Below are 22,999 nucleotides of genomic sequence, written 5' to 3'. Positions count from 1 at the left end.
ATATTAGATTCCTGACACATGGCACATATTAGGTCTTGGCCAAGCTTGAGTTGTAGCCCAGTTGGCAGAAGTGTCCCATTCTGCATAGGCAGAGCTTAGTACAGTTCCCTGGTCACCTCATGGGATTGAGGTAAAACACTTTATAATTAATATAAGCCTTTGTTGAAATTCTCACATTTGCAGGTGAAGCTCTTGGGGTCCTTGAAGGAACAGTGTTTTAGTTGGGTTTTCTATTGTTGTGAAGAGATACCATGGCCATCGCAACTCTTATAAAGGAGAACATTTAATTGGGGAAGGGAACTTACAATGTCAGAGGTTTAGTCTATTATCTACATGGTGGGACATGGTGATACATAGGTACACATGGTCTTGTAGAAGGAGCTAAAATTTCTATATCTTGGTCTGCAGACAACAGGAAGTGCACTGTCTCACTGGGCATAGCTTGAGCATATGAGACCTCAAAGTGCACCCCCACAGTGACATACTTCCTCCAAAAAGACCATGTCTATTCCAACAAGTCCACATCTCTTAATAGTGCCTTTCCCTTTGGGGGGCATTTTCTTTCTAACCACCATAGACTGTCTGTCTTCCATGTCAATATTCTTGTGAAGCTCAGTTTCCTAATCTAACAGAGCAGGTAGAAAGGCAGGACAAGGAGTGAGCTACTTGAGTCAGAAACCTGAAACGCATCTAATATAGTAGAATCTGCTGGGGTAGAAGACAAGTTGAGTGAGATGTTCACACAAGATTTTCATGTGGTGCCTACAATCTGAGATTCAGATATCTTAAAACATATAAAAACAATCTTAGGGGTCAACCTTGAGTGCAGAGGTATAAGGATGAATAACTCACTATTTTCTTCCTTAAGTAGCTTATTTTCAGCAGATGACCTACTCTATCTATTTTATCACCAACAAGGTATTTTCAAGCAATTGGTTTCTAACACATTTATTTTTGACCACAGAACCCATGCTGTTTAAGGTCTGGGGTTAGTGTGTCATAATCTTCTAGGCATTCACAGCACTTTTGTATATACTGTACCTCTAAATTCATCCCCACCAAGTTTTTATAATGAAGTTAAAAATCAGCCCTGCAACTTCCCAAAGGAATAGTAGGTAGATTTACAAGTGAGTCATCTAGCAGATGATGAGGTATGAATATCTGCATGCTGTACAGACATTAATTTGTTTCAAGATAGTTATGCATTAAAAAATTTCCCTTAATGTTGGGGGTGGGATGTGAGTCCCTGAAATTAGTGAAGTTATAATTGTAGACAACTTAAAAAATGCTCTCCTGTAACTCTCAACCATTCATCCAACCAATGCACTCCAATATTACAATAACATTATCAGATGTCTTTCAAGTGGAGTTTTAGAATGCATTGGAAACAATGGATCCTTAATCTTGTCTGCATCACTACTTTGTTGAACAGACTCACTCTTTTTATATGGATAAAGAACCATCAAGAGTTTTCCTCTTAGAATTGATGCTCTCACTGTCTAATGATCCGCTGCATCACATTAATCTGTAAATAGTCTTTGAGGACAGTGCAGGAGCCCTGCCTGACCAGGAGACTGTGCTTTGAAACATCCACCTCTGCTCTATCCGATCACTGTCTGGGCTTGGGTGGTTTGCTGCTTTATTGGAATAATGAACTGTTTAAATACAAACAGCGCTCTTATGGTTTTTCCTGCTAATTTTATCTGGAAGCCCACATAGTGATTAGAACCCAGAGCAATTTTGCTCGGTTAAAAACTTCTGTGATATGGAAGGGTGTAGGTTGATGGGGGTAAATTCAAAATGAAACAAAATATAAAAGAATAGGAGAGTTAAATGGCATCCCAAGGACCATGAGTGAAAAGATAGACTTGTGCAGAAATGGCTTAATATGAAAGCCCCGAAGGAAACATATAGATCTTATTTGTACTCTCTGATAGAAGCAAGAAGACCCAGCCCCGTGGCCAGGAGCAGAAGTCTGTAAAGAAGAGAAGCAGGTGGCTTTAAACATGATGCAAAGGAAACAATGCCAAGAGGACAAGTGCCTAGTGTAGGGATTAAAGTCCACACTGAAACACAGAAATGGCTCTGGGAAGATAAACTGGAAGACGGCGTCTCAATGTGAGGGGAAAATGAATTAAAAATGCTGAGAAAAGGGAGGTGAGATCATAGAAGGAGAACTGGTGCAAAGAAATGAATCATAGGTAAAGAAAGTTGATCTCCAAAGGAAAAACCCACCAGAGTCACCTCCTAACTCCTTATAGTGTACAGTACTTAAAATCAGAACTTAATTAAAATTTAATAATTCTGTGTCTTAGTTATTATTTGCGTATATCCCATCAGCCAAATGTCATTCTTGGAAAGAATTACTCAAGCATCTGTTTTGGAGAATCAAAACATGTGTCAAAATAAATTCTATAGGCTGTAATTTTCTGTACATTATGGCCATTCAGAATATGGAATTTGGGTAATTTTAATTGAGATGTTTTAGATTTAGACAAAATCCTCAGGATAGTAGGCTTGAGGAAAATGTTAAATATCATTACTATTTTTATATTTTATTGGTATATGTTAACATGATAATATTATCTTTAAAGATGGTGTATTAATGAAATTAGTTTCATTTGTTTGTCTTTAGTAAATGTAGCTTCTAGGAAGTTTAAAATGACACGTAGCTTTCATCTGTTCTATTGCACAGTGTTGCTCTAGAGCATACGTTATGATGCTTAAGAGCCTCTGGGCACCAAAACCAGGTAAACAGGTATAATGAAAACTGCAGCTCTTAGCAGTGAGACATCTCAGTGTTCAGATGCCTCAGCAAGAGAAAACTAGTTCATCCAGTGACAATGAACAAAGGGGAGAGAAGGCAGGGAATCCCGCTATTTCATGCTGAGAAACATCCATGGATGTTAGGACGTTACCGATGCTGATATGCAGATAAAGGAAATGGAATATACGATTATTTTGAAGTTAGAGGTAATTGTTATAATTCTTCAGTTCATGGTAAAGCACATCACCGTTATATGTGGTTTCAAGAGACAAGGGCTAAATAGATGGCTCAGTAGTTAAGAGCACTGGCTGTCTCTCCAGAGAACCTGGTTTTAATTTCCATCACCTACATGCCTGTTCACAACTGTCCATAACTCCAGTTTCAGGAGGATCTGACATCCTCTTCTGGCTTCCATGGGAACTGCATGCGTGTGGGAGCACAGACAGACATGCAGGTAAAACAGTCATACACATAAAAATAAAATAAAACTTAAAAGAAAAACATATAAAAATGGGATGAAATGTCTTAGGAAACTACAAAGGAGGAGATTACTTTGATAATTTCATCTTTCTAAAAAACAGAATTCAAAAGCAAAGTGTGTAATTTCCTATTACTGTGCTATACAATATGACAGTTTTGTATTTAATGTATATATACATTAAATACATATATATGTATTTATATATCTCTATATATCTCTATATATAGAGAGATGGTCTTTAGCTTTATGTACAAAAAGAGAAATAATTTAAAAAATGACATGGATTGGATGAGAGACTAGTTGAGATTAGATAAAGATTAAATAGAGCATGTCATCTTAACTAGTTTATTTATTTATTTTTTTTGTGTATGGGTGTTTTGCCTGCATGTATGTCTCTGTACCACGTGACTGCCTTGTGCCTGAGGAATTAAGAAGAGGGTGGTAGTTCGCATAGAACTGGAGTTACAAGAAATTGTGAGCTGCCATGTGAGTGCTGGGAATTGAACCTAGGTCCTCTAGAAGAGCGGAAAGTGCTCTTAATTGGTAAGCGATCTCTTCAATCTTTCTTAACTAGTTTTTAAATTTACTGTTAACATAGTATGGCAGAATGATATTATATATTAGTGACCACTTATATAAATATTGTTCCATAGAAAATAAAACTTATAAAGAAAATAAGAGAAGTCTATATGATGACAGTAACCGCCCTTTACTCACTCCTCCCCCAAAAGAAAAGAAACAAAATTCAAATACCTTTCAAAATAAAACAATTTCTATGGACAGGGAAGGTGGTTTGGTGGTTAAAGGAACTTACCACCAAGCCTGAGGACTTGAGTTCTATCCCCTGAACCCACCTAGTGGAAGGGTAGAATGAAGTTCCACAAGCTGTCTTCTAATATCATGCATACACCCCCATACACTCTAATAACTGTAATGTAAAAATAGACAACTTTTGAACAGATGGGGGAAAGACAACTTTCTTTAATGTCTTCTTGGAAAGCGTATTCAGTGTGAAATTGACATGCCTAGAGGGTAGAAGACAGCCATGTTCTTTGACTAAAAATTAGTGTGAAAGTAGGGGATGGAAATCCCAGTTCAACAAACAAAAATTTAGTGGTGAGAAAAGTAACAGAGTTTATCAGTCCAAGGGTCAGCTCAGCCAAAAGTCAAGGAGACACACCAGTCCTCAAGAGAGCAGCTGTCCACAAACAAGGCTGTGATGACGGCATGCTGCACACTGGTCCTCTCCTACACACCACCTCTGGTCACACAGTGATTGGACCCAGTTACCTTCCAAATAGCAAATGCTAGTGAGGACGTGCCCACTTAGAATGTGAATCTGTTTAGCAGTGCACAATCCTTCTGTCCACATCCTCACCAGCATCTGTTATTTGTTTTCTTAGATAGTCTACTTAGGCAAGATGGACCCTCACTGTCGTTTTAATTTGTACTTCTTGCAGCCAGTGAGGTTGGACATCTCTGTGTTTACTGGTGATTTCTAAAGCTGATTTGGGGGTCCAGCCTCCAGAAAGCACCAGGGTGTGTAAAGAAAATCCACAAATGCAGCAATAGCTTAGGAAAAATTTGTATCTCTCTAAAGGTTAGCCTTTATCTATCTGAAGGGGGAAAAAGAAACACAGTCGCTTTCTTATGGCAACTTCCTCTTTACTTCACCTTGAAAATTTTCTCTTTGAAAAATCTCTCTTACTCCTCTATGCAGCTTCGCAATCAGCTCTATATTCTTCTAATTCACCTTCTACAGCATCCATATCTCTCTCCTTACACCCTTCCTCTGCTCATTTTCTGCACCATCACAGTTCTGCTTCTTTTTGCTGCTTCCCCCCCCCCTCTCTCTCTCTCTTCCCAGTGCTTCTTTCTCATCCAAACTCTGAACAAATATAAGTTATACTTTCAGGGCCCAACTCATTCTCAGAATACAGGATAAATCATGTAGTTTTTCTTAGGCTAGGGATGTCACATTAACCTATGTACATAGCTCTAACTTGGTGAGGGTTCCTAGACAGTCAACAATTGGCTGAACTTTGAGGTTGGGTAGTACGTGCAGACTAAAGTTACTTCAAACTCAGACCTTGAATCAGCAAAACAACACCTGAGAAAATGACTTGGTGTATTTGTCTCAAGGGACAACCAGATATTTGTTTCTAGGGGTAACCAGCCTGCTCACACTCTGCTCTGAAGTCTAAAGTTAGTTGTTTGTGTACAAGTCTCTTTGTGACTGAGAATCCTATGTCAGTCTGAGTAATGTAAAATACCCTAGTATTATGTCTATTCATCAGAATTATACAGGATCATCTTCCTGACCATACACAGCTATATGTGTGTCCAGTAAGTATAAAACACACCACCAAAGGGCTGCAGAAAGAACCCCACAGCTGTTCTTATTAAAAGAGGCATAGCAGTGGCACTTGAGAAAGCTACAGACAGGAACATCCACAGTCAATAACTTCACATTTTTGCCAAGTGTGGCCACAAACAGGGAATTATTCATCTGGTGGGTTGACTTGTTAAACAGTTGTATAGCTAGTTGTCATTGCTGTACATTCCCACGGCCCTCTGCATGTTTCTCTTTCAGCTTTTGAGAACTGTCAGCTTCCATAGCCAATTCTTTGGGGTGCTTGAGTTCTTGTTCTTTAGTTTTTTTTTTTTTTAATGTCCCTTGTGGGTCAGTATCACCTGAAAGATGTATATAGTTCATAAAAGATTTTTCCCACTCAGTAAGCTCTCTTTCCCCTCATGTAAAAACTTTGTGTTACAAGGATAGCAGGGCCCCTTGTTCCAGCCACCCACTAGCTTACCCTGAAATCATCACACAGAAACTGTATTCATTTAAACACTGCCTGTCCCATTATCTCTAGCTTCTTATTGACTAATGCTGACATCTTGATTTAACCCATTTCTGTTAATCTGTATATCACCATGAGGTCGTGGCTTACTGGGAAAGATTCAGTATTTTTGATCTGATTCTGGCAGCTCCATGGTGGTTCTCTTACTCTGCTTTCTTCCTCCCAGAATTTAGTTCCGTCTTTCTGCCTACCTAAGTTCTGCCCTATCAGGCCAAGCAGTTTCTTTATTGATTAACCAATGAAAGCAACACATGAACAGAAGAACCTCCTACACCAGCTTTGCATATAGACACTTTTTAATTTCATGATGTCACACTTGTCCTGCGTTGGTGTAGTATTTGACTATATTCATATCCTGAAGTATTTCTCCTACTGTTTCCTCTAATAGTTTTAGAGTTTTAGAACTTTTGCCTTTGATGACAGTGTGTGTGGGGGGTCTACTTTCATTCTGCATGTGGCTGTGGAACCATAGTGATACAAACTGTAGCGTGCTGTCATCGAAACAGACATGTAGACTTCTCTTCAGGAGATTCAGAAGTAAACAACACACAGCTGCCTAATTTTTTCTTTTCATTTTAAGATTAATATAATAACATTATTTCTCTTTCTCTTTCCTCCTTTCAAACCATTCTGCATAGGCTTTCTTGCTCTTTTTCATTAATTTGTGTTATATATATATTCCTAAATATAACCTGCTCAGTCTGATAATGTTACTTGTATGTAGTTTTTTAGTGCTGATAACTTGGTATTCGATAGCCAATAGGTATGCTCTCCCTGAGGAAGACTATTCCTCCTATTCTCAGCATTTCCTAGTTGCCAGTAATTCTCTGATAAGTTGCAACTTCCCGGTGTTTCCACATTTCACTTCAGCACATCTGTTGTCTGTGTTCAGCTCCTGTTTAAGCAGTCATGTTGGGGAGACTTTATGCACAAAGCTTCTGGCTTTACTAGGAGACACAGTCTCTCACAGCAAAGTTCTGATTCTTTGGCTCTTATGGTCTTTACACCCTATCTTCCTCAATGTCCATGGAGGCTTAGATGAAGGAGTTGTTTGTGGATATATCCATTGAGACTGCACTTTACAACTGCATTTTGATTGGTATGGTTTTCTGCAATAGTCTCTGTTGCAAGGAGATTTTTTTTTTTTTGATGAGTGGCTCAGACAACACTTATCTGTGGGTATAAGGACAAATATTTAGAGTATAGTTAGGGCTTATGCTAGTTTAGTAAACTGGTTGTCGTAGGTTTTCCTTCAAGATCCGCAACTTCATTAGCACTGGGTAGTTAGCTAAATTTCCAGTACCAAGCAGAGTTTCCCTCTTGTTGAGTGGATCTTAAGTCTAATTAGAGAGTAGTTGGTTACCACCAAGGTGTGTGTGCCACTACTGCACCCTTGGGGAGATCCTGCCATGTTAGTTGGTGTGGTTTGTAAGCACCATAGCTGGGTAGGATGCTGGTTGCTTTACTCCTTTGGAAACATGCATGGTATCTTCTGGTCCTATGAAGCTAGTGCTCAGGGGAAGAGGTATTCAGGTCAGGTCCAGCTCAGGTTCCTCTCGAGTCCTGTGTCTGAAGTACATGATATCTTATAGCCACATAATTTATGACAAAGATGTCAGAAACATGCTTTGGTAAATGACAGCTTCTTTAAAACATAATGCTGGTAAAACTGGATAGGCTTCTCACTCTGCCGAAAATCTGTTCTAAATGGACAAAGGACTTTAATACAAGCCTTAAAGTTTGAAATTAGCAGAGAAAATATAAAAGAAGCAAAACTTCAAGATATAGGTCTAATCAGGGACTTCCTAAAAATGATGCCAATAGCAAGGAAGTAATCCCAGGAATTGACAAATGAAATTAAGTGAAATTAAAATGATTTTGTACATCAAAGAAAACAACTGTTGTGGAGAACAGGGTGGGGGGATCTTTGTCCATTACCTGTTAGACAGTTGGTTCATGTCTGGAATACAAGAATAACTGCCTGAATCAAATACTAGAGAAAAAACCTTCCAGTAATACACGAACTACTGAGCTTTCAAAAGAAAAGATGCAACTGGCTCATAAAGACCTGCAAAGTGTTCAACATCCTAGCCATCCGGGTGATACAGTAAAACTTCACTGGGATTGCACATCACTTCTGTCAGAATGGTTGTCATCAGGAAAACCATGGCAGCAAAGCTGGTGAGAATGTGGGAAAGGAGAAGCCCATGTATACATACTGTGAAGAAAGTCAATTTCTACAGCTATGATGGAAATTAATACAGATGTTTCCTAAAACAATGAAAGGTAGACCTACATACAATACCCCTCCTGGTTTTATACCTAAAGGGCTAAATCCTGCCACAGAGACTTTTTTTCTAATTTTTAGTTAAAATTACATATGTGGGTACTATGTTTACATCACTTCCATCCCTCACTTCCCCCTCCCATCGTTTTTCCAATTCTCTCTTTCTTAGCACCCGTATCCCACTACTCCCCACTCTAGAGATATTTGTGCATCCATTGTGATGGCTGCAAGATTCACAATAGTTGGGAAATAGAACCACCCTGTAGTCGTATATGGTTCCTTCTGAATGTTCATCAGTAGATAGGTGGATAAAGTGTGGAATTTTATGCAAATGTAAAGAAAAAATGAAATACTTTTTTTCGAAAAAAAATGGATGGAACTAGAAATCTTTATAATAAAAAATAATTCAGACTTAAAGACAAATGTCATATTTTCTGTCATATGTGGATTTTAATGTGTGTGCATGTGTGTGTTGGGGGAATGCCATGAAACTACAAGGAGAGCGTAACAAGGGATGAAGAGATCCTAAGATCTTACATTGTACAGGTAGGGAAGGTAATGGAATTCTGGAATATATGTCACAGGACAACAGAGGGAATCTGATGAAGGAGTAAGGAAGGTACAAGTAAGAGGGAGACAGGGGACAGAGAGGCCAGTAAGGAGGGGGGCGAATAAGAACAAAATATGCAGATGTCATATGAAGCTATTTTCTTTGTATACTTGCTTAAACTGAAATGAAGCTTCATAGGGGATTGCTGGGAGGATATTCCAGGTGTTCTAGACTTCTAGACAGCCCCATAGGACTTTGGTAGAATTAGGGACTCAGCTCTTTCATATTTCTCTTTTTCCCTGCTTTCTGTGTCATCCCTACAGTTTTAGTGAGTAAAATCCCAGAGAAGAACTTTATCTCAGGGGAAGGACGGACACAAAGCCTTACCGAAGACACTTTGGTAACCACTGAGGCATTTTTTCTTTCTCTTTCTGTAGGATAAATTTCCTCCCCACTCCCTGATTTGCAAGACTCTTAAGTCCTCAACCTCTGCCAACAGAGATTTTATACATTTAAAAACAACCCAGCACCAAGTTGATAAGTTGTTTGTCAGAATGAATAGAATCACCGTATCACCTTGGGCTCCTCCTGCTGACAGTTTATTAGGCATTCTACATGAAGCTGAGGTTACTTCTGCCTTACATTCTTCTTATTGGCCTGCACCCTTGTCTTCTCCAAGCCCATCAAGCTCACCTTACATGGTTCCTCCTCCCTGTACCAGAGTTCCCTTCTGTAAAGCTACAAACTGCTTCCTCAAGGCCTGACCGAGACAAGGATCTCCCCAGTGAATCTTGTTTCTTCTAGTGTTAAAGACTTTCTGAAACATCAGCCATTCTTCATAAGCCACAGCCTGTCTGGGTTTGCGCTTCTGTGAAAGTATGGGGAAAGCGAGAATGGTGGGTTAAAATGATCCATTTATTTTTCTCACCCTGGGATCCAGGTTATTCAATCTCTTGGAGACTTAATGTGCTAATGTCCAATAGGACTTGAGGAAGCATTAGTCCAGTGGGATACTAAGGCAGTTCCCACTGGATAACATAGCACTTCCCAGCATATAGAGTGCTGGATGGTGTCACACTGGAGTGTGACTGCTCCTTCTCTTGCTGTGCTTAAGGCTACAGACAACTGCTAATGGAATTTATGAGTCAAGTAGATGTATAGTCAGTCTAGAAGTGCTGTGGGATACATGGAAGGTGTCGCTGTGGAGTATGGGAAAGGATTTACAGCAGGGACAGAGGGAGAGAGAGCGGGGGCATGGGTAGGTTAGCAGAGCACACAGCTGGGCTTGAGGGCAGGAGAAGCAGATGAGATGGAGTGGGCCCAGTGGAGCTGCTTGCCTTCTGCACCTGAGCCACACTATTTTTGGTAACCTGAAGGATTAGTTTACCTGCGATTTCCCTCATGAGGCTCTTGATATTATTGGAAAAGACCCATGTGATTCTGTTTCTGTATTTTTGTCTCCATTTAGTCAGAAGCATTTCATGCTTTCCAAATCAGCTTAAAAATGAACCAGCGTGGGGGAAGTTTTCGCTTTCATTTCGTCAGAGAAGACTTTGCAGTGGCCCTGGGGATTATTCTGCCCACGTTGATGACTGAGGAGCAGTTTGTGTCCACATTCTCAGGGCTGTCAAAGGGTTCCCACCAGCCTGAGCTGGGATGAAGCGGTGCAGAGACCCACTGTGCTCCTAGGGAAGAGCAGAGTCACGGGATTCTAATATTCTAGGATGCAGAACTATGGACACTGTGTGCAAGGCCTGGCTTTGCTTCTGCTGACCCCATTTTAACCTCTGCTTGCACTTGTCTTTCAATGTTTGTTCTAGGGATTCTTGGCCCATGAAGGAATTATCCCGTGCCCATGTCAGGAGAGAACCAAGGAAGCCAGGGAATAACCCAAGTCACTCCCCTGATCCTTTTCTTACTGTGTTTCCTGTGATGTACTTGGCTATCCCTGATTTTTCTCTGTTACCTGTGTTTTTTTATTAATTTAAAAAATTGAAACTAATTTTGCTTACATTTCTCACATTTTATTTTTGTGTTTTCCTCCCCCTTTGGAATAGTAGTTCATCCTTTATTAATACAATTATCCATCAAACATGCTCTCAGTTTCTACTGAATATGGTCATGTATTCACACTGAGAACCGCATGCCTCTTCTCTTCCTTTACTATTTTTCCCATGTGATTTTCCTCCCCAAAATAAACGCTCTGATTTCCAACATCCTCATTGTCATTGCTAATTATCTGTAGCTACATGTGATGTAATTTAGGATTATTGTCTTATCACTACCACCAAGTCTAGGAATTTTTTTCCAGCCTCTGTGTATGCATGTATCCTTAGAACTGATCTCTTAGGGCTGGCGGAGTAACTTAGTAGTAGGTTTCTTGCATAACATGTATACAGAGTTCTGCCTGCATGTATGCCTGCACACCAGAAGAGGGCACCAGATCTCACACTCATTACAGATGGTGTGGCTACTATGCGGTTGTTGGGAGCTGAACTCAGGACCCCTGAAAGAGCAGTCAGTGCTTTAAACCTCTGAGCCTTCTCTCCAGCTCCAAACTTTTTCTTTTTGTTTCTTACTGGAAAAAGAATAGCATATAAATTTTTAATGCACACTGCCCCTCCCACTTAACTATATCTTGAAATTCATTCCTTATCAGCATATAGAGTTAGTTCTTTGGGGATATTGTTCAGTGGCATAGAGGTCTAGTATATGAACGTATTGCAGGTAATTCAAGTGGCCCGGTAGGTGATATTAGCCCATTTATAGAATTCCTCAAGACAAGGTAGCAAATGTTAGCCATGGATAGCATGGGTCCTTTGAGTTGCTAAAGGCTAATTTTTTAAAGAAGCATACAAATGTAAAGTGAGCATGCATCAGTGGGTTTATTTAGTTGTTAAAGAAACCAGGAAAATGTTACAATGATTTGGAAGATGCAAAGCTTCATCTTGATTGTCAATTTGATCCGGTTGATAGATGCGGAGGACATGAGTGAGAACATGAGGTACACACCTCTGGGTGTGCCTGTGGCGTGTGTCTAGAAACAATTGAACCATAGGGATTTGAGGCAATGGATCTGATAAATAATATGATGACATTGAACACATGAAAGAAGGTGGGCCCTTGTTGGGGGAATTAGTCACTAGGGATATGTCCCTGACGTCTTGCCATGGGCTCTTCCTATATCTCACTTTCTCTTCTTCCTGTCTGACATAATGTAAGTTCTTTTTCCATGCCTTCTTGCTGTGATGGATGAACCCTACAAAACCATGAGCCCAAATCCATCTCTTCTACCTTAAGTTCTTTGTGTCAGACCTCCTGTCATAGTGATGAGGTAAGTATCCAGCACGGAGAATAATCCTCAGGCAGACAGATAATTAAGACCACCAGGAAAGCAGAAATGAATTTGCTTAATAGACAGGAAACTGTCAAGACTTGTCAGTATCTGCAAGGAAGTAATTAGTTGCATTTAATTTGATAAGGTTCTTTTTCTGTAGGCAAAAAATCATGTTGCCCATCTGTTTTCTTTAATTTCAGGGCTATAAAATAGGTTAAAGGTAATGAAGGTGTGATAGCTTGGGCTGGGTGATCTACACAGGATACTTGCAACACCCTACTCATTTCAAAGACCAACGTTTTTCCTTGACAGTGGTTGTGGAAGGGATATAAATTAAGACCAGGGGAAACCTAGCTCATTTTTTTCCACGACTGACTGAAGCCTGAACCAGATGTAGCTGCCTTGTGTTTTCTGCATTTTCATATTCTCTTGAAAGTGAGGGTGAACATGAGGTTTTCTGTGTGTTTTGAAGCATTCATCACAGAACTCTGACATGTTTCAACTCCTTGTGGCAAAGTACTGGGGCACAGGTGCAAATCCCTCTTCTGTTGATCCAGCCTGAGTCCTTTTTGGATCTCAACAAATTTTTAATCCTCCCCATTTTGTCTTGCCTGTTATTCAATGGAAACGGGTCATTGTTAATCTTTTGTCTTCTGAAAGAGATAAGAGAGAGATTTAAAACAATCCTATAGTTCCCATATCCCACCAGCTTCCTGGAGGTCCTGGATTGCCACTTTAGGTACTAGTCTTATAGTTAAATATTCAAGGATGGAGCACAAGTTCTATAACCATAGCTATGATAATCAGGATAATGGCTAGAATACCTCAGAATGGTCTCTGATGCTCCCTCAAAAAGTTTCTTTCTTATTTTCACTTTTTTTTGAGTTCAGTAGAAAGGTACCTCCTTCTTTCCTTCCTTTTTTCCTTCCTTCCTCCCTCCCTCTTTCCCTCTGTCATTTCTTCCCTCCTTCCTTCCTGCCTTCCTTTCTTTTTTTTTCCTACTTCATACTATAAGCATGTTAATGTCAGCCATCTTGGAAGTGTTTACCTAGATGTCGCTCATGCCCAGCTTTGGAACTTCTGTCTAGAAAGACAACTCCTCAGAGTGTGCCTTAGCCATGAGCCCAAAGCTGCTCTGCCCCAAAATTGTCTGATGGCATGCACCTATGTGGCTGCCTAGATGGAAACCCCCTTCTCTCTTGACCTTCTTTTCTTGTTTATCATCTGTACCTAATCTGCTACCACTTCCTCTTGCTTCTCCCCTTGCATGATGTAGGCTTTTGTCATAATAGCACCTCATGCTCACAAGATGGCTGCTGCAGCTCAAATACTATTTCAGCTTTCAGCAGGAAGAAGAAAGGAAAAGGGAAAAAGTGAACTTTGAAGGGATGAAAGCGTTCTCTTATTGAGTATTTACAGGTTTTGTTGGGAAAGAGATAACCTCAGGAATTTCCAGTTATATTTAATTGGGATGGAACTGCAATGCAAAACCAGCTATAGCAGCAAGGAAAGCCGGGGCATTGCATATCTTGTTTCCTTCCTTTTTTAGAGGACAGCAGGTGAGCTGGGAGTTGCTAATGAAAACCAAAGGATTCCTGTTTATAGCTTTTACTGTATCTGTCTTCAAACTTGTCATTGCATCTTTATCTGCCGGTGCAGCTTTTGGAGACAACCTTGCATCTCCCCTTGGGACCCGTACAGAGGGTGGCTTGGATCTTATGATCCTTTTGCTTCATCAAGAAAATGATAGAAAGCTATTATGAATCTGCTAATGCTTGCAAATTACTTTGCATTTTATTAGTTTGTGTGTACTTAGGAATACTCATCTATGTATATAAAGCTTTGCTATTTCACTTACAAATAACACTCTTTCTTTAGCCCTGCTCTGTAGAGTTCTATCTCCTCCCTGAAAAAACAGATAGGACACCACAACCTTATTTAAATAGCCTTTGCTCTTTTTTTTTTTTTTTTTTTTTTTTTTTTGGCTATTGTCATTTTATTCAAGGAACTTTACAAATGGCCAGCAAGCCTTTGGATTTCCCTGCAGAAAGCACTCCCCTATCTCTGCTCCTGCCTTCCTTGTGCCTTTGAGCTGTTGTTCTAAGTGTTCTTTCCTGTTGGCTGCAGTGCTGCTCTGGCCTTAGACTCATGTCCTTGTGTGTCTCCTTGTTGATCTCCCCAAGTCCCAGAGACTGAGTGTGAGCCTTCTTTGGGCTCCTGTCACACCTTGTTTGCCCCCCGCCCCCAACTATGGTGCATTGGTGTTTATTGTTAGTGGTCAGAGCTACAAAGATAGATCAGTAAATTTAAAAGAAGATCGGTGGGAGCTATAGATAGGATCCACTGAAGATTCCCAATGCTTCCTTCCACATCCCTAGCTCCTCATTGATCTCTGTGTGTTGGGATCTGGAATGGGACCTGGCACACGGATGAAATTTAATGCGTGTTTATTGAATGAGAAAATGAAGGAATGGAGAGAAATGCCCAGGAAGCTGATTGTAAGACCTTTATGTAACAGCTGCTGTTCTTGTTCTTTCTCCTGGAACCAGAACTTCATTAACATACAATTAACATAGAACCAGACATCATTAATAAGACCAGATCATATTAAACTATATGGCTAGGGCTTTGAAACTGTCCTGTATTCAGGGGGTTGTGAGTCTGTTTCCTGTTCCTAATGTGCTCTTGACTGATATAAAAGCGGTTTGGATGGACATTCCGTGGGGATTATCATGGATGGCGCTGGTCATTAAGAGAGCTGTTTGCTGTCATGGGTGTTGGTTCAGGGAGCCTTATGAGGTGCTTTCTCTCAGATGGGTGACATTCTTTTGCCCTTCATGCATGATTCAGGCATAGCAAGGCAGTATTTCTTCTGTGATGGGCTGCAGTGGCTGGGTCTTCAAGAAGTTAAATCTGTCTTTGTGCATACACGCCTATTCTCTGCCTTCTTGTCTCATGCATGGACATAGCTGGTGTTGTCCCAGACTGGTCTCTGCATATTGCTCCTGCTCCATCAAGAGCCTTTGTTGAATTAGCGAGGCATTCCCTCTGCCTGGGCGGAGCATTGAAAGCTAAGCCTCCTCAGATAAATGCAATTCCATGGAAGCAAGGCTAGACTACCTCAGTCTCTTGGGCCAAAAATAAAAATCTTTCTTCTGGGAAGAGCATAACTAGAGTAAGCCAGCAGTCATTGTGTAAATGCCCTGCTCTCAGAAAAAATAAATGAGGAAAATCTAGATTTCCTCAATGAAGTTTTTTTTATTATTTAATTATTTACTTTTAGTTTCATGATAATTTTAATTTTCAAATAGTTTTAAATTTGCAGAAAGAACCCAACCTAATTTCTTTTGCTATTGGCCTCTTGCATTGGTGTGAAATATATTTCTTAAAAACAGCAAATCAGTATTGACATGTTATTATTTGCTAAAGTCCAAATAATGTTCAGATTATTGGCTTTTGCATAGTATTATATATTAAGCTCCAAGATTCCATTTGGGGCACAACGTTGCATCTTGCAGCTTAGTTATGGCTCTTAGGCTTCTTCTGGCAATGGCAGCTTCTCAGTTTTCTGTGCTATATAACTATGATAGTTCTAAAGAGTATTAGTTAGGTATTTTGTAAATTCCTTCTCAACTCAAATGTCTGATGTTTACCCTATTTCTGCTCTCTGGGGGGCCAGCCACCAGCAGCACAAGGCTTTGATAGGAATCTGGAGAGGGCCAGGCTAAACTTTTCTATGGGGAGATTAGGGAAAAAGGCACCCACAAACTCTCTTGATGGTTTCCTTCTTTATTCTCTCTCTCTCTCCCTCTCCTTCTCCTTCTCCCTCCCTCCCCCACTCTTCATATGTTTTCCACAGTTTTTGTCCCCCAACAGAATCTTCTAGACAGTACAAGAGTCAAACAGTTGCATTCCATTTTTAAGTGAATGATTATAGGTAAAAACATGTTCTTCATTTCCCTCACAGGATTAAATATTTTATGTATTACGGGTGAAAAACAAATTATCCCAGGAACCCAAATACATTCATACCCAAGCTACTTGTTAGAGATCCATGTGGCAAGCAAGGCGTTTTTGTCAGTCTTTTACTGGCAGGCTGCATTGTGCACTTATAAAGGAAGGGCCAATTACTTATTACTTATCTTGAGAGGTAATCTTATAAAGGATTGTAAAGAAATAACAAACCTAAACTTTTATATATGAAAGTCAGCTCTACTTTAAATCTTTTGGGTACATATCCATTCATTAATGTTTTTTTTTTCATCAGGAGATTGAGGACAGAAATCCGAAATGGGTATAAGGAATTAATCATTACCTTTGGTCATCAACTAAACCTAGTAATGAGAGTACGTCAGCCATAATAATTGGGCTGCTTTGTTTTTGTTCCCTGACCTTAAAGAGTTTCAGATTTAACTATATGCCTTCCTAAAACTTTAGATTGTCTTCTTGGTTATTTAACATAAACATCTTAGTCTAAGTTTGTTATTTCCAAAGCTTTGTTTCAGCTGTGATGCACACATCTCCCGACATTAATGTTAAAAGAATTTGAACTTGGGCTACTGGGACTCAGTTCTTAGTCATTAACTTGAGCTACAATCCATGCAGTTCCTTAGGTGAGGCTCACAGACCCTGGCTGTGAAACATATACTTGTATTTATTTTATTCATCAAAACTCTGTATAAGCTATTATTATTATTATCAAATTAGACAGTGCAGCTTAGGGAAGGGTCATCTTATGATATCCACGGGTAAAAATGCCCAGTAGAATGGGATGTTTCCTAGAGATAAACACACTAAATTACAGATAGTGGAGATCTTCCCACGTCCACTCATACCACAGTAGATATCAAAGAAGAAGAGCTGCAGCGAACACTTAAAGGCACAGCAGAAGTGAAAGACATTCTGGGGTCTGCAGTCCTGTGGCCTTGCCTAAACGAGATTGGCCTACCAGGAAGTTCCCTTCTGCTGGGCTGACTCCTGGAACTTCAAGTGCAACTCGCTGTTTCACCAGCATGGCCCACAGTACCCTATGACTAGATTATGTGTTTCCACAGTTTTTATTTATTGTTTCAGAACGATGCAGTCAACAGACTAGGAGAGAGCTGCCATTGTAAAGACAATTGTTATTATACTCATAAATTCTAGTGTGGCCAGCCATATGGGGAAGCAAGGGTAATGGGGCAGAGGGAAGGAGTACTGAGCAGGAGTCATGACTTTGGTTTTTGTGGGAGGAACAAGGAAGATGGGGGAAGCAGGCACAAGGTTGGTCAGACTGGATGATTTCTATGGTCTTTGGAACAGAAGGTTGCTTAGCTACAACTCCGTGTGTCTTGTCCCTGGGCGATTAGGAAGTTATGGTTATTAGGACAGTGAATAGAGTTCAGGAATGTGAAAGACCATTAAAGGGAGAGTTGAGTGATCCTTGTAGCTTGGGGGTGATAAAGCGGCAGGAGGCCAAAAAAAAAGTGATCAAAGTAGCTGGGCTGGGTGTGAGTTGAGCTGATGTGAAAGTACAGAGTTTTCAGAAGCTACATCCATGCTTACCAGGCTTGGATTCCATGTTGTTATGGAAGAGCTAGAAGACATAGAGGAAACTTTTGTAACATCCTACCAGGATTGTGTTCTGTTAGTGCATTGCTTTGAACGCATTAATAACACACTCAGTAAACCAGTAATGTGTTGCTGTTGCATTATTGAAAAGAAATTATTAGGCACTTTTTTTTTTTTTTTTTTTGGTTTTTCGAGGCAGGGTTTCTCTGTGGTTTTGGAGCTTGTCCTGGAACTAGCTCTTGTAGACCAGGCTGGTCTCGAAATTAAGCACTTTCTTTTGGTATAATTTAACCAAGAGTGAACCCAGATTTGACTTTTCTCTGTCTGTCTGTCTGTCTCGCTCTGGGGAAAGTGTGTGTGTGTTTTCTTGTTCCCTGTCCATTGTATAAGTCTGAATCTATACATCTATGCCTGCCTGAATGCTGTCTTGTGGATCTAATGCTCCTGGCTCTGAGTCTGTGTGTGCCTGAGTATGCCCACGTGTGGGTCTCTAGCAAAGGGCTTTGCTTTCTCTTGAATTGAACAGCACAAAAAGTATCACATTGGGAAAGGAAGAAGGAATAGTTTATAGAATCTTTAACAGAGTTTTACAAGAGATCCAGCCACTGACTCAAACTGATCCCAAACGATCTAGTTAAAGAACAGTATTATAAACATCATTATTTACCAAGTAATATCCATTATGTTGCATCTAGCATTTATGATGGATATTAATTTTATAAGGTTGCTTTAATTTTAATTTCTGTTTTCATCAAATGATTTTCATTACCTACATACACATTTGCATCATTCTGAGATGGGGGCATGAAAGAGTACCTAACTTCTGACCGCAATCATGCTTTAGATTGGAAAAGTTGATTGCATGGGAAATCCAATGTTGTCCTTATTTTAAATGGTCTGCCTTTTAAACTTTGGCTACCCGAGTCACCAACTACAATGCTACCAGTACCAGCAGGAGCTAGACTCCAAAAGATACAGCCTGAAGAAATTCTGTTCCCTCAGGCACTGATGCTTTTAAAACTACTAAGAGAATTTATCTAAATCTCTGTCCTGCTAAAGAACTCAAGATCCAAAAGTTGGGGTAGACTCCTGCTTCCTAGAGAGGCTCAGTAGCAAGCAGCTCACCTAGCTCGCCTCCTCATGTCTCCCAAGAAGTCCTCATAGTTTCTCTTGCCTCTCTTTATAAACCCTTCTCCACCTGGCTCCTCCCTACTACTTCCTGTCAGCTGGTAGCTTCTGGACCACAGATGAGTTTTATTTATTCAAACACATCTTTGCATCATTAAGCAAATGTTCCAGTGCATAAACAAAAGTAGCACACCTTAAAATAATATTCTAAAACAATCCAAGGCAAGAAAGGTTGGTCGTTGTATTTTTCTCTCAAAGGAAGGTTGAACAACAGTCTGAGTGCACAGTAAATCAGTGTTAAGTGGCCTCAAGGTGTATTATTAACTCTATGAGATCCAACAAAATGTTCTCTTTAATGTAAAGAGCTATTTTTATCATAATGTATTGTCACACATTACCATGCTGATGCTGACCTTGATCTCTTGGCTAATCCAGCTCTACATCTGCAACATCACTTCTATCTGATGCTCGCCTTTCACACTTAGCTCACATCTGACATGTTTGCAGACTAAGCTGTCAGTCAATAAATATTCAAAATAGTCTTTCTCAAACTTTGACATTGTGGAAGCATCAAACACCTTGATGGTGAGTTGTAGTCCCTAGAGGTGGCTGCTCTTGGAATGGGTATTTCCTTAGAACTAAGTGTCAAAACTTGGTCTCAGGCAAGTTGACTTGTGTTTGGGCGTCCTTGTGTTCTCTAACATGATAGTACTATCATTGAATAGACATCTTCATGGATACACTTGGTACTACCCAACATGTGGAGCTGATCCCTCTGCACTGAGACAGGCTATCCATGATGCTCAGCTATAATTTAGAGCTAGCCTTTCTTCTGCATATAAATAAAAAGATTTCTGATTTATCTACAAATTGCCTGCCAGGTATCTTATGGAGCCCTTTGATGTAGGTAGTGATGAGAAATGTCTAAATCTTCTGCTCTGCCTTTGCATATCCTGAGTGGGGATGAAGGAGACACTGTTGTCGGTGATTCACTTGTACATTTCTCTTTCATTCTTAGGGTCTAAGTCGCAGAACTGTCTATGGAACTCCCTTATTGATGGGCTCACTGGGAATGTCAAGGAGAAGCCACGGCCAACAATTGTTCAGGACACCCGACCCCCGGAGGAAATTCTGGCAGATGAGTTGCCACAACTGGATAGCCCAGAAGCTTTGGTGAAGACGTCCTTCAGGTTTGGTGGATGAGAATCCAGTTTGTTCCTTCTTAACGGTTTTGAAAGCTGTCTCAGTCCATTTGGATGCCTCCTCTGGGGGCAGCAAAGGACTGTTTCTTTGTGCTGTATAAATTAGCGTCGATGAAGGATTGTTGGAATGCCAGTTGGATTTTCAGGTAGATTTCCCAAATGCTGTGGCTCATTTCTGTTGGTAATTAACTGGTATTGGCATTTCAGTGCTGAGACTCAGCACTCTGTGATGTTGGTAGCTTGAATTGAGTTAATGATGCTTTTTGCCTCAAAAGACAATGATGCATCCAGATAGATACCCAGGGATACAGTGTGTGGTGGGAGACATTCAGCCTCACATTTTTGCCATTTCTTGCTTGGGGGAGGTTTCTACCTGTGAGAGATATAAGTGCTATCACTGAGAAGATGAAATGCCATCTTGTGTTGTTCCCCAGATGGTTGGCTGCTCTGCTCCTGTTCCTTGAGCCTGGCGTCTCCCTGGAAAGGTCTCTTTCGTTTTCTTTTAACTGCAAGCTCCATTTCCATTCAAACTCTATCTCTTATCTCCTCATCCATTTTAATAAAAGTTCATCTGGGTATGAATGTGTTATGAAAGAGGGATTTATTTTTTTATGAATGGGCCTTGAAATATCCAGTGCTACTATTGTCAGAAATTGAGATTTCATAATTCTTTCAGCTTCCTTCTCCCCCCCTCCTTCCTTTCTGTTAGGGTAACTTTTCTGGTCCCACTTTTCTTGTCACCGTAAACTCCAAATAGCCAGTGGAACATATAAACTTCACTTCAGGCAACTCGTAGACTCCATGAAATGTTTTCAAAAGGCTCTGTCTTTTGCGTAGAGGCAGTGTGTGTAATGGCTTAGTTAAAGCCGTTTCATTGTGTGCAGGTTCTTATGTAGACTGAATTATAGATGAATCCGAACAGAAGTGTGAATAGAGGTTTTGTTTGGATTTCTCGATGCAACATGATGGCTACACTGGGGAGACAAGGACTGCGGGCAAACGATTTTTCTTATTCCCATCAAGGGTTTGGTTATTGCATCCTGAGGTTTTGACTGCAATAGAAGCTCTCCCTGTGAGCCTGCATTTCTCTGCAAATGACAGCAGTAAAGAACAGAGTGTTGATTAGCTCTCTTTGTTTATGTGGCCTTGCCTTGGGGTCTGTCTGCTCATATATAATATATCCATAACCACTTACTCTATCTCAAACCAGACTTCTCTCATTACCAGCTGAAGGGTTACTCTCACAGAAGGACTGCTTGATCTGTTGTATCTGTCCTCATCACCCATTCTTCTTGTAATTGCCTTGAGCTTTTAAGTAGAAAGTGTATGTTGGTTGATGGTTCTTGTAATCGCTAGTTGTAGCCTGTGCCAATGTCTTCATTCCTGAAAGAGATTAATGATAAATTATTAAGGCTGGAACCTCTTTCTGGTACTTTGTGAAACTTGGTACAGTAGGGAGGGACTAGAGGATACAATATTTCACTTTTGTATCAGTTGAGGCTACAAACCCACTGGCAGTAGCCAATCATTTATTGATGCCCTGCGTGCTATTCTGCAACAGTTCTTTATAAGACACTGGACTGCTGTGACAGTGTTAAATGCAATACACTCCCTTGTGCAATTATTACCCTTGGGTATCAGGATCAGCTGTGAGATTTTTTTTTTGCACATAAATTTTCAAGCATCTGCAAACTACTCAGCTTATGTATCAGTTAGCAATTAAGCAGTATCAGGTTGTTGATAATGACACTTTCTTAAAAATGCCTTTTGAATTTCAAAGAAAGGAAGGAACTCTAGGTGAACTTTAAAGAATGCTTGTAGGAGCATTCATACCTGGAAACCTGAGACTCGTTGATTCATAATGTCTGTGATCTAGGTGAAAATGTGGCTTATATTCACATAGTTATTTGTTTGCTTTTACATCCCACCCAAAGTGTCCCCTCTCCCTTCCCCTCCTAGTCTCTCTTCACCTCCCATCGTCCCCCCTCTTCCACTTCTCCTTCTGTTTCTCTTCAGAAAAGAATGGGCCTCCTATGGTTATCAGCCAGCCATAGTATATCAAGTTTCAGTGAGACTAGGCACCTCCTCTTTTATTAAGGCTGGGTGAGGCAATCAGGTAAGAGGAATGGGTCCCAAAAACAGGCAACAGAGTCAGAGACATTCCCTGCTCTTTAGAGTCTCACAAGAAGACCAAGCTACACAACTGTAACATATATGCCGAGGGCCTAGGTCAGTACCATTCAGTCTACTGATTGTCCGTTTAGTCTCTGTGGGCCCCTATATCCCCATAGTTTTAAACCTCATGGAAATGCACACAGTTGGGAGTTCTCACCTGAGGTTCTGGAGGCTCTTGTTCGCTGAAAAGGAGCACAGATGCCCAGGAACTGTCAACACCTGTCCTCCCAAGAACTCTAGTGTCATTACTGTTGAGGGCTTCAGGACGAGTGACAGCTTTGATTGCTCCTTTTGGAATCCAGAACCATTAAATATGGTTACTAGCTCTGATTATCAAACAAGATCCAGACTGCAGTGGCAAAGAGCCTAATGTTCAAGTCCTCAGGAAGTTCTCGGGGCTCTTTAACTTCCCACAGGGGTGCCTTGCTTGCTGACAGTAGTATGAGAGTCAACTCTAATCCAGCTCTGTTTTCCATCTCCTGACAGAAAGGAGTATCAGGTTATGTACGATGCCCATGAAGTTATTAGCTGACATCACCAAACCCAAGTATCCTCTTTCCAGTGCTTTCATTGTCCCTTGCTGTCTGTCACTCAGCTGCATTTGGCAACATGCAGCATTTTCGCAGACATGTTCAAATAAAGTGGATACTTAAAGGGA

General features: G+C 40.5%; 1 protein-coding gene across 5 annotated transcripts in view; it reads left to right on the top strand.

Annotated features, from left to right (window-relative positions):
- Pde1c (phosphodiesterase 1C) overlaps positions 1-22,999 on the top strand; it is a 433,383-nt gene that overhangs the window by 88,158 nt on the left and 322,226 nt on the right. For all 5 annotated transcript variants that reach the window (XM_050155518.1, XM_050155519.1, XM_050155515.1 and 2 more), the window contains exon 3: positions 19,983-20,154. In XM_050155518.1, coding sequence (XP_050011475.1) covers positions 19,983-20,154 — 172 coding nt within the window. The remainder of the gene's footprint in view (positions 1-19,982; positions 20,155-22,999) is intronic.

This window comes from Alexandromys fortis, unplaced genomic scaffold, assembly GCF_014885135.2.
Source record: "Alexandromys fortis isolate MF-2015 unplaced genomic scaffold, M_Fortis_MF-2015_v1.1 scaffold_93, whole genome shotgun sequence".
NCBI lineage: Eukaryota > Metazoa > Chordata > Mammalia > Rodentia > Cricetidae > Alexandromys > Alexandromys fortis.
Note: the sequence above shows the minus strand (reverse complement) of the source record. Positions and strands in the feature narration are given on the sequence as shown.